We start from the raw sequence: 17,537 nt of genomic DNA, 5'->3' as shown, positions 1-17,537 counted from the left end.
CGCTGCCTTGCATGATAGACTCAAGATACTTGCAACTACTTCTCTTTTGGATGACCTGAGCACCAAGCCTAACTTCAACATCAACCTCCTGAGGTGTCTCACTGAACTTGCACTCTAAGTACTCTGTCTTTGTCCTACTCAACTTAAACCCTTTAGACTCCAATCACATGGCTTTTGATATAAAGTGAATTTGGACTCACTACTATTCCGATCCTTTCTCCTTCAAAAGAGGTAATTAATTAAGTTCCAACTGCAACTACCCGTTATTCAAATCTAAATGCTTTCTTTAAAAAAAATAAAAAATTAATAATATGCATATTCTACTCCTAGGGCTATATATAGTCCGCCAAGTACCTTCCTTCCCTTCATACTGAACTAGAAAAAACAGAAGAAGATGGAGATTCCGGTAATCGACTTGAGTAAGTTTGAAGGTGAGGAGAGAAGTGCAACCATGGCACTTCTCCATCAGGCTTGTGAGAAATGGGGCTTTTTTATGGTAATGAATGTATAATTCTGTTTTTTAAGTAGTACTAATAAGGACTTTTGATAAGTGCTGATATTGACAAGAAATGTTTAATTAATGCAGATAGAGAACCATGGAATTGACACTTACTTGATGGACAATGTGAAGCAGCTGGTGAATCAGCACTACGAAGCCAACATGAAGAAACGGTTCTATGAATCGGAGCTACCTATGAGCTTAGAGAAGAAAGGAAACATCAGCAACACAGACTGGGAAAGCACATTCTTTGTTTGGCATCGTCCAACTTCCAACATCTATGAGATTCAAGGTCTCTCAAAGGAGCTTTGGTAAGTCAACACCACCACATCATAAAGCTTCAACAGTTCAACAAATATGCTGGAATTAATGAGCACACACACAACCTATCTATGTCTAACGCTAAGAACACATCATTGATAATCTATTCACGAAACAAATATTGGCTTAACATTTGAACTTTGTTGGATGCAGCAAAGCAGTAGATGACTATATTGATCAGCTGATCAAACTTGCAGAAAATCTTTCAGAACTAATGTGTGAGAACCTTGGCCTAGAGAAGAGTCACATCAAGGAAGCATTTTCAGGGAGCAAGGGTCCTTCTGTTGGAACAAAACTGGCGATATATCCTCAATGTCCTCGCCCTGATTTGGTCAGAGGATTGCGTGAGCATACAGATGCTGGTGGTATCATTCTCTTACTCCAAGACGAACAAGTTCCTGGTCTGCAATTCTTCAAAGACGGACATTGGGTGAACATCCCACCTTCAAAGAACAACAGAATTTTTGTAAACATCGGTGATCAAATCGAAATTTTGAGCAACGGGGTGTATAAGAGTATTCAACACCGAGTGATGGCTGAAAAGGACGGGAATAGACTTTCCATTGCCACCTTTTACAACCCTGCGGGTGAGGCCATCATTTCTCCAGCACCAAAGCTCCTGTATCCCTGCCATCTCCGCTTTCAAGATTATCTGAATCTTTATATCAAAACCAAATTTGCCGAAAAAGGCCCCAGATTTGAGTCTGCGAAAACATTGGCCAATGGGCATTGAAGACTTCACCTTGAGAAATAAGGATTATTCTTTCCAAGTTTATGTATCTGTTACTTATAATTTGAGTGATCTCTTTTCCCCCTTTTTGGATTAAAGTTCAAGAGAAGCTGATGTATATAAGCTTCCTTTATCATGTAAGATTGCACTAAAAGTTTTAGGGTCAAAGTTAGGATTGCTTTGGAAAGCTGTTACACATAGACCAATGACTCTTACAGAGTTGAGAAAAATAAGCTGATCAATGTTTTAGTTGTATCTATAAAAGAAATCTAACTCCACAGAGCATGTCTTGGTAGTGGCTGATTGATGATTATCCACTACCTATTGCTGTGAGGATAACAATCTTTCAACCAAACAATATATGTATACTCTGAATTTAATTATCTAGTAAGAGTGAGACAGCCCCATATGCAGACTCAGACAAATTTCTCCTGAACAACCATTGCCAACTCGTTATATTTTAAATTACTTATGTTTTGTCTGAGGTACATCCACACCTTCCTTAAATAAATTGAAGGAATACATTATCAAAGAAATAGAATACGGTACACAAAATGTGAATGAGAGAGAGAGGGGGGGAGGGTTTCTAAAACTCTTTCACATGTCCTTACGTATGTCAAAATTATTCAACATCCATCCCCAGTTTTTCTAATCCGCACAAACCCAATACAAGGAAGAATATTTCTCTTGTATTGCATGACACAAGGGTATTAATATCATTATAATTACTATTGAAAAATAACATCCAGAGCTGTGGTTTAGTACCAAGAAGTACAGGGTGATGAGTGGGAGCGGCACACGTCACGGGTTTGAACCCTGCTGCAGATAAAAAAACTGATATTTAAGTAAAGAAGGGTAGAGAGGTGAGCCGGTGAGCCCATTATTCACCAACTTTCGAACCGTGCGTCACTAGCCCTCATTGATATTCGGTTATCAAAAAGAATTACTTTTTACAAATACTGCATTCTGACTGAGTAAAAAAAATATATTAAGAAATATCATCTGCATAAACAACCAGGTTAATTCCCAATCAAACCTGTTTGAAATTGTCATTGTAGCTTCCCTAAAGAAACTAGGTCCAAAAAGATGGTCCGAGTTAAAGAACAATAATGTATTTACATAGCTCTTTGTTTAACAAGGTATAGAGCCACTTACAAACTAGACAATTTTGACAATACAGATTTGGTCACCAGAGAATTAGTATGCTGAGTGGCTTCTGTGAGTAAGGACTTTTGGGACTTCAACATAGGAGAACATTTGGTGACAAAACATAATAAAAAGTTTCCAAATTTCAAAGACTTTGAAAACCTGTCAGCAGATTCCCAAGCATGCTGAACCAATCTATCAACTGAGTCCTGAGTCAAATGAATGTTATGATTTAGGATATTTTGCATCAAATTGAATAATGATTCCGTCCATACCAATTTATTGCCAATTAAGCATTGATGACAGGGAAGGCAGATGAATTTCTTCAGATCGTCCTCGTCACTGAGAAGTTTCTGGCAGAAGGCAGAAACATGGCCTCGGTGCAAAGATTCTCTAACTATCCTAGTTATCACGTCACAAATAGGGCTATTTATGCCATCCATTCTAAGTATCAGAGGCAATAGCAGTGCATACTCAGCAGCTCTCTGATGAACCTTAGAGTACTCTACTGTTGCCGTTAATAATACACGAGAAGCTGGTTCTTTCAAAACCAACAACTTGGGAAGAATAACAGAGCAAAGAACGTGACTGGGCCAACCAAGTTCATCTTCATTCCCATCTAGAAGATTGGACACTAAAACTGCAGCTGTCTCATCATCAACTCTCCAAGGTTCAATTATACCCAAAATAGCCAAAGACTGACTTCCTCCTTTACAAAGTTGACGAATTCCCCCAGCCAATTCCACGGCCTTAGCAGTAGACTGAAGATACAACAATGGGACTTTCAAGCGCACTGCCATTTCCTCAACTTTAGCATTCAAGTATTCATCTACCTCGTTAATCACTTCTTGATCAGCCACCTCAATGAATTCATCCACAATTTCTCGTCTATCCTCTTCAAATTCAGTCATATGATCATCATATTCACCACAACTCTTGAATTGCATTGCCAAGTTGAACTGTTTCTGTGATATAGGCAGCCAGGGAAGCATCAAATCAATGTCATTGATGTCATCCTTAAGCCAATCTGGTAATGACCTAAACTCATCCTCCATTTTTTCTTCTTCAGAATCCAAGTTCAAGCAGGACAACCGTTCATGGGCTGAACTAGACACAACGTCAAGCAGCTGATGTGCAGCCCGCTTAACCCAAAAATCAAGTTCTTTGCTTTCCTTCAACATAGTTTCCGCAAGCTGACACAAGTCTGTTTCACAAAATCTCCGGCAATCATAAAGAAGAAATGTTAAAATGCGAGCTTGAACAGCATTCGGTAGAGTCTGAATCCACACAACCCTGCCAATCAAGCATAAATCCAAATTTTACATCGTGTAACTAACAAGACCTAGAGAAAGAAAAGAACATAAACCCAATTCATCCATGTTCAATTTCAATTTACAAGTATACCTCAATTTTAAGGTAAAATCAAGTAAAGATAAGCCAATGCGAATTCAGTATTACCTTTTTGTGTGAGATGGAGAAGGAGAACCGGTAATGGTGATCTCGGTGGGTCTGGTAAGCAGTGAAAGAAAGGAGCTTGTTGAAATGGCGGTGGCCCCAGGCTGGTTGAAAGGTTGTTGTAACCATAGGGATGCCTCGGTTTCTGGACAAGGGGAGTTCAAGAATATTTGAAACAATGGTACCCAACATTCCATTTGCTGAAATACAGTCGGAGATTTCTGGCAAAAAGGGCTCTGTTTTGTGTGGGTTTGCGGAGAAAAATGAGTTGGAGGTGAAAAAGGAGGTCTTGAATTAAATAAAGGTCACAATTTTGACTAATTATACTCAAAAGCTTCTATTTATTAGAAATTAAGTTAAGTGAAGATAAAGTGTATTTTATTAAAAAAAAAATAAATTTTAATAAAATATAAAAACCTAGCCTCTTAATCTTCTCGAAGGAAACGATTTCAATTTCAAATTCACTTTTTTCTTCTTTCTTTTAGGATTCAAAATCAGAAAAAATGAACTTTTCAAGTTTGATCATTTTCATCACCTTCTCCATTTTTTCTGTGTTTGTCATCGTTGTTGTCCTTATTGTCGTCACTTCTCCACTGATTACTCCTCACTGTAGGGTTTCAACACTTTCTAAAAGTAAAGTTCTTTTTCTTTTTTTCATTGTTAGAGTTTCAAGTTCTCTTTTAAAACTGATTATTTAGATTAAAGAAGGTGAAGAAATACATGGATTTCATAAATTTTGTTGCACGTTCTAATAGATATGTTCTTGAGTTATTTTTATTGTGGTGTGTTTGTTTTTATTGTTTTTATTGTGTGTGTTCTTAAATTTGTTTGTTGTTCTTTGGTTGTTGTACTTTTTGTGAAGAAATGTGTTGTTCTTTGTTGTGTTCAAACGCACACGCAAGTGTATGTAGTCGTGAAAGTATGAAAGTGTCTCTTTTTAGGAGCCAGACGTAGAACCCACAGAGATTCGTCAATTAACTAATTACTAAATTATATTAATTCTAATTATTTATTCAAGCGATGATTTTAAAGATGAATTAAATTAATTAAATCAAAAAATAAAAATAAAATAACTGGGGAACAATTAACCAAGAAAAGAGCAAATTTTTACATAATATGAATCGATATAGAATTACGGTTTAACTAATAATCATGTTTAGTATCACTCTCATCAACATATTTAATTATCTAGTTGTTGATTCACGGTATTAATAATATGACCATGATCTCTCGACCTCTACCGTCTACCACAATTGGAAACCTAACTACATCATTGAACGGGGATAGATTTGACCAATTATGGATCATTAAGTTATCTCCTGTATCAGAACCAAGCACGACTCTTAGGTATATCTCTATCCTAAACACAAATCAATTCCAGTGATATGCAAGAAAAACCATGCTCCTTATAACCCACGTTCTGTCCATCTATTCCTCTCTCGAGTTCAAAAGTAGATAATATATTTATTTTATTGGCGGCCAAGCATCAAAATAGTGAGCACAAGAATATAAGAACAACTAATGTGATAACCAAATTTGTCAAATCAAGAATTACCAAACAATCATCATATTAATTATCATAATCCTAAAACAGAAAGTTTAACTCCACATAGACATGGAGCAATTACAACAAATCATTCAAAGAAAATATGTAAAAATAAATAATAAAGAAGAAGGAAAGATGAAATCAAAATTCTCGAGCCTCGACGGCGGCTCCTAGCTAATTGAGTTCAAAACAAATTGAAAAACTCAAAACCAAAGGAATGGGTTCGGTGTGAGCTAGGCGGCCAATTGCGCCTTCACTACCTTCCATGTAAGACCCCAAAAGTTAGAAAGTCGGAAAACGAGGAACAAAAGATGAAACCCCAAAAACATGCAGATCTTGGAATCAGGTGATGACCACGAAGGCCATCACGGGCTGTAGTCAGCACCATAACTCGTGGTAAGCCACCGTGGTGGTGGTTTTGAAACTCAGTCTTGCAGAGAAGGGACAACGAAAAAGGACCACAAGCCATGGTGAACACTACTAGTTGTGGTGCCCTTCGTGGTGACCCCTTCCCTTAGACCCTCAGAAATCTCCCCAAGACAGGGACCACACCTCACCACCATGGGCCGTGTTGCCCATCACGGACCGTGGTGGGTTTCATAGTAGTCACTCCTGTAGACCCTCCTACAGGTCCTGCACCACGATCATGATTCATGGACCGTAATGACATCCACGGACTGTGAAGAAAGTCTTGAAACTCTTCCCCTACAATCCAAGATTCAATACCAAGTCTAGCATCACGGACCGTGATGGGTCCTCCATGAAGTCCCAATGTGTAGTTAAATGAAGGGTAGTTCGGTTATTTTCCTATTCTTTCATTAACATATGTGGACATTTTTGGGACTAGATTCCTTATGTAATTGTCCAAAATACTCCCAAGTCTATTCTTTTCCCTCATAAACTCTAAAATCACTTTAAGACTTCTCTCTCAAGGTTCCTGAAAGAGATCTTCATTTTCTTCAAGTTTTGGCTAGGGTTTCCTCAAGAACAGGTCTTCTTTCTCAATTCCAAGTTCAATTTCATTCAAGGTATGTGGGGATTAATCCATGGGTACTTTTTACCCATGGTGTCCTAAGGTTTTCATTCAAAATCTCATGAATTGCAATTGGGTTTATAACCCTAGTTTGATTAATTGCATTGGGCTGTTTTAATTATGTTCTTATTTGTTCTCAATAATCATTATAAGTATGTTTTTACATGAATTGCATGATTTCAAACATGCATGAAGCTGTTTTAAATGATGATTTACATGAAGTATGATTATGAAGTTCAATGATTTCAATGTATTCTCATGGTTTTCATCTAAATTGACTATGTATATGAGTTTTACCCTAAATTCAAGTATGAATTATGATCATGTATTATAATTATATTCAAGTTATGAATTACAAGCAAGTTATGAATAAAGATGACTTAGGATCCTTAATTGGTGACCTACAAACCTAATGACATGAATTATGCAAATATGATATTGCGATGTTGAAAGGCTTATACTCACATTGCAAGTATGACATGAAAATGATCTACTCTATGAATCTTAACCTTATGAATAAGTTTTTGATATATGTTAAGTATGATTACTATGCTATGTATTCCGTGGGATTTAACTTAGCACTGAATGCTGACTTGAGATGGGGGCTCGACTTACGGGCCCCTTACATAAAGTCTCTTGTCTCATAACTACGTGCCACCATAGGATTGCCTTTGGCTTAGCTAGTGGATCCACATATAGCGTATTTACATGACCCGTCTAGTGGGGTAGATTCTATCTTGGCAAGTAGATTTCCCTTTCTTCTATTGTATGAGGAGACATCGGGATTTCATGTTATAGCTCGCATGGTCTTATTATTAGTTATGGTTCTATTCCACATATGTATACTTTCCTTATGTTCTGTTATGATCTCAATATGTCTTTTAAATGCTTTGATCATTATCGTTTTCTCATGACTTTACCTACTCTCTATTATCATGTACTTTAATTGATCATTGTATCCTATGATTTACATTACATGTCATGCCTACTTAGTACATTCAAACATACTAACGCATATTGTTTCCTACATTATCTCATAATGTAGGGGTCGAGGATCATATTCCACCCACATGTGGCTAGTTGATCTTCCATATCGGTGGAGTTTTGGTGAGTCCTTATCTATCGAAGACTAGTTATGATGTCGTTTCTTTCTAAATACTTTGTTATACTTATATTGAGGGTGAGATAGGGACATGTCTTATCCCCCGCCCATCTTAAGTAGTAAAGGCATCGTTGGACACATGTTGTAGATTCCATGTAGTCAAGTTTACATCTCTTTATGATTCATGATTTAGACTCGTCCTATGTTATTTCTGCATTTACTTTACCTTATGTATGTTTATGATATGTCAAGAGGCTTGGTTGAATCCCTTTGGAGTTTCGATCGCCGTGTTACGACTATGCCCTAGGTTGGTTGGGTCGTGACAAATTTGGTATCAAAGCACAAAGTTTAATATGTTCTAGGAAGTGCAACATGTCTCGTCAAGTAGAGTCTTATTCATGGGTGTGACGCGCTCTATATTTATGAATAAGAGGCTATAAGGAGTTTTAGGAAATCCTCACTTCTTTCATGATCTATATCGTGCGATAGAGTCTACTTTAAAATTTCTTTCCCTAACGATTATCCTTTGAGATTTTTCAGAAATACCTCCAAGAAGAGCACCTATGCAAAGAGAGGTCAATGCTAACGAGGACCAAGTTCCTCCGTCCCTCAAGATAATGGTCCCCTACTCGATCAAGTGACTAATGCGGAGTTTCAGACCACTATTACCATGCTAGCTCAAGTTGTGGCAAACTAAGGTGTTGCGGTTCCTCCTAATGCTCCTACTCTGACTTCTAGAGTGAGGGACTTTGCAGGACGAACCCTCTTGTATTCTATGGTTCGAAAGTAGACGAGGATCCTTAAGAGTTCATTGATGAGGTTTATAAGATAGTGAGTATTATGGGGTGACTTCAGAAGAGAAAGCGGAGTTGGCGGTATACCAACTCAAGAGTGTTGCTCAAGTTTGGTATACTCAATGGAAGTTGGAAAGAATGGATGAAGGTCCTATTGAGTGGGAAGCCTTCAAGATTTCTTTTCTTGATCGTTTCTTCCCTATTAAGGGAGGCAAAGGTATTGGAGTTCATCAATCTTACTCAAGGCAACATGGGTATGAGGGATTATGCCCTCAATTTCACCAAGCTATCCAAGTATACTCCTTTATTGGTTGCCAATCCACATGCCCGAATAAGCCAATTTATATTAGGGATATCCAACTTGGTTGCAAATGAATGTCATACCGCTATGCTTATTAAGAAATGGTCATATCTTGGCTCATGACTTTTGCTGAGAAAATTGAAGGAGAAAAACTCAAAGGCCTGGTATGAAGATAAGTTCTCAAATGCTAGGACAGTGGTAGTAGTGGCCGTTCTCAACAAGGAAGAGGTTTGGGAAAGAAGTTTGATAAGGATAGGGTGCCATATCCTAAGGGTCAAGGAGGAAATGTGAGTGCTAGTAGCCCCAATTTTCCAAAGTGTTCTAAGTGTGGAAAGAATCATGGAGGAAGGTGTTTGATGGGAATAAGTACTTTCTATGGATGTGGCAAGAGGGGCCATCGACAATTCGAGTGCCCTCATATTGCCAACAAAGGTAGAGAAGGTCGACCTCAAGGCCAAGTATCTCATGGAGGTCAAGTACAACAAGGTTCCCAAGCTCAACCAAAGGGTGACCAATGCAACAACTGATTCTATGCTTTTCATCCTAAGCAAGATGCGGATGAGACTCTCGATGTGGTCACAGTTATGTTACAGGTCTTTTAACTTTGATGTTTATGCATTATTTGATTCGAGTGCTAACTTGTCTTTTGTTACTCCTTACCTTGTTATGATATTTGATATGTGCCCCAAAGTCTTGTTAGAATCTTTTTTGGTTTATATTCCTGTTGGTGATTCAGTGTTAGCCAAGAGAGTTTATAGAAGTTGTCCCATGTCGGTCTTGAAAAAAGTTATCCCTTATGATCTTGTTGAATTTTACATGACCAATTTCGATATTATTCTTGGTATGGATTAGTTACATACCTCTTATGCATCCATCGATTGTAGGACCCGTAGGGTCAGGTTTTAGTTTCCTAATAATCCTATTCTTGAATGGAAGGGTAATGATTTGATGGTTAAGGGTCGATTCATCTCATGTTTTATGGCCTGGAAAATGATTTCAAAGGGATGCATTTACCGCATAGTGTGAGTTAGGGATGTTGATTCTGAAGCTTCTATTCTTGAGTTGATCTAGTTAATAAGTTTCTCGATGTGTTTTTCGATGATTTTCTCGGTGTTCCCCCTGAAAGAGAAATTGACTTTGGCATAGATCTCCTTCATGATACTTAACCTATTTCTATTCCTTCTTACTGCATGACTTTGGTGGAACTTAAGGAGTTGAAAAAGAAATTGAAGGATTTGTTGGATCAAGGTTTCATAAGGCCAAGCGTTTCACAATAGGTTGCTCCCATGTTGTTTGTTAGGAAGAAAGATGGGTCACTCCAAATGTGTATAGATTACTGGCAATTAAAGAAGGTCACCATGAAAAACAAGTATCCAATTTCGAGGATAGATGATTTGTTTGACCAATTACAAGAAGCTAGTTACTTCTCAAGGATTAATCTCTATTCCGATTATCATCAATTAAGGGTAAGGGAGTGTGATATTCCTAAGATGACTTTTCAAATGAGGTATGGTCATTTTGAATTTTAGTTATGTAATTTAGATTGACTAATGCTTCTGCTATCTTCATGGATTTGATAAATCATATTTTTAAGACATACTTGGACATGTTTGTGGTAGTGTTTATTGATGACATCTTAGTTTACTCTCGAAATGAGGAATATCATATGGGTCACTTGAGAATTGTGTTGCAAACCTTAAGGGATAACCAACTTTTTCCAAGTTTAGCAAGTGCGAATTTTCTCTAAGGGAAGTTGCATTTCTTGGCCAAGTGGTGTCCGGTGATAGAATTAAGGTTGATCTAGAGAAAACAGAGGTGGTGAAGAATTGGCCTAGACCGTTGTCTCCTTCAGATATTAGAAGCTTTTTGGGATTGGTTGGATACTATATAAGGTTTTTTGAAGGATTTTCCTCTATTACATCACCTTTGACTACTTTTACTCAAAAGAAGGTGAAATTCTAATGGTCAGAGGCATGTGAGAAAAGCTTCCAAGAGTTGAAGGATAAGCTTACCTCCACTTCAGTGTTGACTTTTACGGAAGGTTCTGATGGGTTTGTTGTATATTATGATGCTTCATGAGTTGGTCTGGGTTGGGTTGTGTTCTAATGAAGAATGGTAAAGTGATAGCTTATGTTTCAAGGCAACTCAAGGTACATGAGAAGAATTACCTGACTCATGACTTGGAGTTGGGGGCGGTGGTATTTGATTTCAAGTTATGGAGACACTATCTTTATGGTGTCTACGTGGATGTTTTCATCGATCACAAAAGTTTGTAATATGTTTTCACTCAAAAGGACTTAAACCTTTAATAAAGGAGATGACTTGAGCTGTTGAAGGACTATGAGATGAGTGTGCTATACCATCCGGGTAAGGCGAATGTGGTTGTCGATTCTCTTAGTAGATTGTTCATGAACAGTGTTGCTCATATTGAGGATGAGAAGAAAGAGATAGGTTAGGATGTGCATAGATTAGCCCATTTGGGTGTCCGATTGGATGATTCTAAAGATAGTGGTGTTATCATGCAAAATAGTTCCGAATCATCTCTTATGGCGGATATAAAGGCAAAGCAAGATGGTGATCCTTCTTTGGTTGAATTGAAGAAAGCGGTTGCTGAAAAAGCCATTGAGGTTTTCTCCTAATGGAAAGATGGTATTTTGAGATATCAAGACCGATTGTGCATTCCGAATGTCAATGTCTTGAAAGATACGATATTGTCTGAAGCTCATAGTTTGCAATATTCTATTCATCCCAGTTCCACAAAGATATATCGAGATTTGAGAGAAGTATATTGGTAGAATGGCATGAAAAGAGATATTGTAAAATTTGTGGCTAAGTGTCCTAATTTTCAATAAGTTCAAGTTGATACACAAAACTAGGAGGTTTGGCTCAAGACATTGAGATTCTTACTTCCTTGAATATGGAATTAGTTACAAGTTTGTGTCGTACTCATAGGCAATATGATTTCATTTGGGTGATTGTTGTCCGAATAACTAAGTCGGCCTATTTTTCCCCGAGTTAAGACTTCATATATAATCAAGGATTATGCTAGATTGTATATCTGAGAGTTGGTTAAGCTTCATGGTGTTCCATTATCTATTATTTTGGATTGAGGTACTTAGTTTACATCTCAGTTTTGGAGATCTTTCCAAAAGGGTCTTGGTACCCAAGCTTAGTTCAACTTTTCTCCACAAACGGATAGTCAGGCTTAGTGTACCATTTAGACATTAAAATATATGTTGAGAGTATGCATTATGGATTTTAAGGGAAGTTGGGATGATCATTTGCCAGTAATAGAGTTTGCTTATAATAACAACTATCGCTCTAGCAATCCCCTATCAGTTGGTTTGAGGTAGGTGAAGTAGCCTTGATTGGATCCGAGTTGGTATTTGAGGCTATGAAGAAGTTTAGACTCATTAGAAAAAGATTGAAAATGGCCCAAAGCCGACAGAAGTCCTATTTCGATGTGAGAAGAAGGGAACTTGAATTTGAGGCTAAGGATTAAGTTTACTTAAAACTTTTACCCATGATGGGTGTGATGCATTTTGGTAAGAAAGGGAAGTTAAGTCCCTGCTATGTTGGCTCATAGCGAATTGGTAAGGTGGCTTATGAGTTGAATTTGCCTTCAGAGTTGGCATCAGTTGTCACGACGCAAGCTTAGGGCCTAGACGTGACATGGCGAAAGAGGAATCCAAAAGTACCTCAAGCAAGCCTCTTAGCATTCTTTTAGCCTTTCATAGGTAATGGCGATAAATGAACAAGCGAAAATCATAATAGTAAATATTCAACTTACATATGTCCAACAATACCTACTTTTAGATTTAACGGGGCTAAGACAAGTCCCTAACTCACCCTCAATCATAATAGAAGAAATGCCATAGTAAAAGATCTCAATATATCATAAGCTAGAAATATAAATGAGTATTGTTCCCGAAACATGGAAACTCACCAAAAGTAGTCTTCAAACAAAATCTCAACTAGCCACGTAGAGGAGAACGAGGAGGAGCACCGGTCCCTATATGGTGATATCATGTAGGCAAAAGAGTATGCGTCAGTACTTTGAATGTACTAAGTATGTAAGGATGCATGGACATTGAGAAAACATTAAAACATTTATGTAATATGGAACATAATGTAATGCATGCATACTAAATCATATAAATATTCTTTAAAACATTCATTTTGTGGGAAAAGGACCATAACCGACATCTAAGACCATGCGAGCTATTACATGAAATCCAACATAACCCCCTATGTTGGCCGGGGAGACTACTTGCCGGGTAGAACTTCATCAACTTTATTTATTTCTTTAACTTTAACTTTAAGGGCTTTCATGGATTCATTAGCCTAAGCCTATAAGGACTCCTATGTTGGCACATAGTTAATGAGACAAGAGGTTGCTACTAGGATTCCCTTACCGAATGCCACCTCAATGACTCATTCGGTGCTAAGTCAATCCTACAGAATAGTTTAATACTTCAAAATAGTCATAACATATAGCTTGAGAATTCAAGCATCATATTCGGTAAAATAGCTCATTAAAATATTTGGTAATTCAAAAATGCAAGAATTATTCTTATTGCATAAAGAACCCATCATTCATATCATTTCATCATTCTTTCATTTTATAAGACTCTCTTTTGGTCATAGATATTACTTTCATAAAGATTCATTTGGAGTCAAAGCTTTCAAGTCAAACTTTATTGGAAATATAGTAAAACTAGGTGGGTTCAAATCACTTCAACTTGCAAACATGTATGTAAATAAATATACATAAATACTTTGAAATCCATTAATTAAAAAATCATGCTTTAAACAACCCACCATGAATTTCAAGAATCTTTAAAGAGATAAATAGAGAAATTACTTGCAAATCATCAATTCATACATATGAAATTATGTTGCATCAAAATAGACCAATAATCATTAGTTTAACCATGATTCATTCTATTAAGTAAAAATAAGAATTACCTATAAGAAAATATTACTTAAAATCAAGAGATTTAAATTGAAAGAGTTTTTGGACTACATGAGTGGAAGAACCCATGGATAAACACCACATAACTTAGAGTAAAACTTAAAGAAAATAAACATAATTTATCATATAATTAAAATACTTTAGGCATGAGAGTGGAGGAAATACTCCCATTAAAGCCTTACATACCTAGAATCCGAAGCATTACTTAGAATCGAAGGACTTAATGAATACACTTGAATCCTAGCATTTTCTCCTTGCCGGAGATTTTATGTATTATCCGGAGTATATGAATCACCAAAATAGCATTTCTAAACTACTAAGAACTAAAACTATATTTTGAGAATGAGTAAAGAAGTGTATAGAGAGAAGAGTTGCTTAAGAAAACTTGATGAACAAAATGATGAATTAAGGTGGGTATTTATAAATGTGAAAGAGGGACCTAACAATAATTAAAATAATTATAAAGAAAAATTTAAAAATTTAATAGAATATTGTGATGTCATGGGTGATGTCAAATAGATGACTATTGATGTCATGAATGATGTCAAATGTATCTAGATCTTTCCATGGTTGGTGATATGAACTTTTTTTTAATGGAATACCCTTTTTCGAAGTTGCGTTTGGACAAAATAACTTCCTCATTAGAATTTGGTGTTTTAATATGAATTATTGCTCTAGAAGTATACTTTCATTTAGTTTAAGAATTAACCAATTTGGAAAATCCTACAGTGAGATATGAGTTTTTGTCTACAAATACTTTATTTCATCACAACACTCTGTCTTACATTAATTAATTTATTTGACCTACTTAACCTCCGAAACTTACATATAGTCTTCACAAAAGTTGTAGGTAATGATGTTGGGGTTATTTAGAAATTTTAATCACCTAATTTGGACTATCCTACGAAAAGTTATAGCTAAAATACATAAGCTGTATCATTTTCATCGAGAATTGGAACATCATATATAATATTTTTAGGGGATGTTACATCAGTGCATCCGGTGTTCCATGTGTCATTGTTGAGGAAGTTTATAGGTGATCCTTGCTCTATTGTGCCTTTGGAAAATATTGAGGTCAAAGAGAGTCTTTCATATGAAGAGATTTCAATTGAAATCTTTGACCGGCAAGTTAGAAAGTTGAGAAACAAAGAAATTGCTTAGTTAAAGTGTTATGGAGGAATCAAGTGGTTGAGGGTGCTACATGGAAAGCTGAAGCCGATATAATATTCTGATATCCTCATCTCTTTTCTTCCGTACCTAATTGAGGTATTTAGTTTCTTTATGGTCCAATCATCCCAAGTCATATGTTTTAGTTTTTCACATGGTTTTATATGCATTCATTTTCATGAAATCAGTTTTAAAGTTATGTTTTAAATTGAGATTACATATTTCATGTTTTATGCATTATCGAAATATTTTGCATTCATGTTGGGCTATTATGTTCCTATCCTATTCTATTCATGCAAACTTAAGTCCCATCCGAGGATGAAAGTACCCAAGGGGGAGATATTGTAAGACCCTGAAAGTTGGATAGTCAAAAAAGAGGATCAAAAGTTCAAACCCCATAAAAATATAGCTTTTGGCACCAGGTGGTGACCAGAAGGATCGCAGGAGCCGTAGTCAGCACCGCGGCTCGTGGTGAGCCACCATGGTTGTTGTTCTGAAACTCAATCCTATAGGTAAAGGATAAGGACAATCTACTTTCATGTCGTTCAAGAATTAACCGATTTGGAGAACTCTACAGTGAGATATGATTTTTCTTCTACAAATAATCTATTTCGTCACAACACCCTATCTTACAATAATTAATTTATTTGATATACTTAACCCCCAAAATGTAAAATATGGTCTCACAAAAGTTGTAGATAATGATATTGGGGTTATTTAGAAATTTGAATCACCTAATTTAGACCATCCTAAGAAAAGTTATGCTCAAAATACATAAGCTGTATCATTTTCATCGAGAATTGGAACATCATATACAACGTTTTTAGGGGATGTTACATTATCTCCCCCTTGGGAACATTCATCCTCGAATAAGGAAAGACATAGGTTGAGTAGAGTGTAAACCAACAACCCATCATTAATGCAATAGTATAATTTAAAACATCATTCGAAATATATTTCATAATTTTGCAAGCATATGACAAGAAAAGTTGAAATGCAAGGATTTCAGGTATTTGAGCAAGGACAACTTAATACCTTAGTTTTGGGTAGAGAGAAAAAGATGAGGGTATCGCTTAATCATATCCGCTTCCACTTTCCATGTTGCACTTTCTATTTGTTGATTCCTTCAAAGGACTTTAATAGATGCAACTTCTTTGTTCCTCAATCTCTTAACTTGCCGGTCCAAAATTTCAACATGAACTTCTTCATAGGTCAAATTTTCTTCAATATTCACTACCCCCACAGGTACAATGGAACTAGGATCACCCACACATTTTTTTAATATAAATACATGGAACACTGGATGAACCAGGCCATTTCCAAGGGTAATTCCAACTCATATGCAACCTTCCCAACACGTCTCACGATTCTATAAAGCCCTATATACCTAGGGATCAATTTCCCTTTCTTACCAAACCGAATCACACCCTTCATGGGTGAAACCTTTAGATACACCCAATTGTCCACATTAAACTCAAGATTCCTTCTTCTAGTGTCAGAATAAGACTTTTGATGACTTTTAGCCATATTTAATCTTTCTCTAATGATCTTCACCTTCTCTAAAGCATCAAGTACCAAATCAGGGCCCAACAAAGTTATCTCACATACTTTGAACCAACAAATCGATGATCTACATCTTCTCTTATATAAAGCCTCAAACGACGCCATCTCAATACTTGAGTGGTAACTATTATTATAGGCAAACTCGATGAGTGGTAGGTAATCATCCCAATTTCCTTTAAAATCCAACACACAAGCCCTTAACATATCCTCTAGTGTTTGAATTGTCCTTTCGGCTTGCCCATCCGTTTGAGGATGGAATGTGCTGCTCAATTTTACCTTAGTACCAAGGCCCTTTTGAAATGATCTCCAAAAGTGAGAAGTGAATTGGGTACCATGATCCGAAATAATGGATAATGGCACACCATGCAACCTCATCAACTCCTATATATACAACTTGGCATAGTCTTTTGCACTATAGGAAGTATTAACTAGTAGAAAGTGAGCTGACTTAGTCATTCTATCAACAATTATCCAAATCAAATCATGACATTTTCGGGTATGAGGCAAACCCACTTCAAAATCCATATTCATATCTTTCCATTTCCAAGTAGGGATTTTAATGTCTTGGGCTAGGCCACCCGACCTTTGATGTTCGAACTTCACCTGTTGGCAATTTGGACATCCGGAAACGAACCTTGCTATGTCCTTTTTCATGCCATCCCACAATAGAACTCTTTTAAGTCTTGGTACATTTTCGTCGAACCTGGATGAATGGAGTATGTAGAATTATGAGCCTCCATCAAGATCAAACTCCTTAGGCCATCAACATACGGAATACATAGCCGACCTTAGTAGTATAGCAACTCATCTCCCCCTTGGGAAAATACCTCTATCTTGTTTTCCTTTACCAACTTCTTTAACTCGATAAACGTCGGGTCAAGATTTTGCTTTGATTTAACATCTAC

The 17,537-nt window shown here is 36.7% G+C and overlaps 2 protein-coding genes across 3 annotated transcripts; one reads left to right on the top strand and one right to left on the bottom strand.

Moving 5' to 3' along the window:
• Positions 1–345: 345 nt before the first annotated feature.
• LOC129893419 (1-aminocyclopropane-1-carboxylate oxidase 1) lies at positions 346–1,639 on the top strand. Its single transcript, XM_055968947.1, has 3 exons — positions 346–496; positions 587–810; positions 974–1,639. Exons 1-3 carry the CDS (start codon positions 395–397, stop codon positions 1,551–1,553), a joined length of 906 nt encoding a protein of 301 aa, XP_055824922.1. The 5' UTR covers positions 346–394; the 3' UTR covers positions 1,554–1,639.
• Positions 1,640–1,886: 247 nt separating this feature from the next.
• On the bottom strand, positions 1,887–4,480 carry LOC129893418 (uncharacterized). 2 transcript variants are annotated; one of them, XM_055968946.1, is made up of 3 exons: positions 4,155–4,480; positions 2,972–3,989; positions 1,887–2,369 (listed from the first exon to the last, which is right to left on the bottom strand). In XM_055968946.1, the coding sequence occupies exons 1-3, from the start codon at positions 4,346–4,348 to the stop codon at positions 2,352–2,354; spliced, it is 1,230 nt and encodes a 409-aa protein (XP_055824921.1). In that variant the 5' UTR covers positions 4,349–4,480; the 3' UTR covers positions 1,887–2,351. The 2 variants fall into 2 exon arrangements, with proteins under 2 accessions (XP_055824921.1, XP_055824920.1); XM_055968945.1 differs by lacking the exon at positions 1,887–2,369 and having other exon boundaries at positions 2,524–3,989.
• Between the last annotated feature and the right edge of the window lie 13,057 nt (positions 4,481–17,537).

The sequence above is a fragment of the Solanum dulcamara genome, chromosome 6, assembly GCF_947179165.1.
Source record: "Solanum dulcamara chromosome 6, daSolDulc1.2, whole genome shotgun sequence".
NCBI classification, from domain to species: domain Eukaryota; kingdom Viridiplantae; phylum Streptophyta; class Magnoliopsida; order Solanales; family Solanaceae; genus Solanum; species Solanum dulcamara.
Note: the sequence above shows the minus strand (reverse complement) of the source record. Positions and strands in the feature narration are given on the sequence as shown.

What these genes read in the sequence shown, in the direction of transcription:
- LOC129893419 (XM_055968947.1), top strand. Translation starts at nt 395, where the DNA reads ATGGAGATTCCGGTAATCGACTTGAGTAAGTTTGAAGGTGAGGAGAGA. An exon ending in AGAAATGGGGCTTTTTTATG is followed by an intron (nt 497 to 586) that starts GTAATGAATGTA and finishes TAATTAATGCAG; the next exon opens with ATAGAGAACCATGGAATTGA. An exon ending in GGTCTCTCAAAGGAGCTTTG is followed by an intron (nt 811 to 973) that starts GTAAGTCAACAC and finishes TGTTGGATGCAG; the next exon opens with CAAAGCAGTAGATGACTATA.
- LOC129893418 (XM_055968945.1), bottom strand. Translation starts at nt 4,348, where the DNA reads ATGGAATGTTGGGTACCATTGTTTCAAATATTCTTGAACTCCCCTTGT. An exon ending in TCTCCATCTCACACAAAAAG is followed by an intron (nt 3,990 to 4,154) that starts GTAATACTGAAT and finishes CTTGATTGGCAG; the next exon opens with GGTTGTGTGGATTCAGACTC.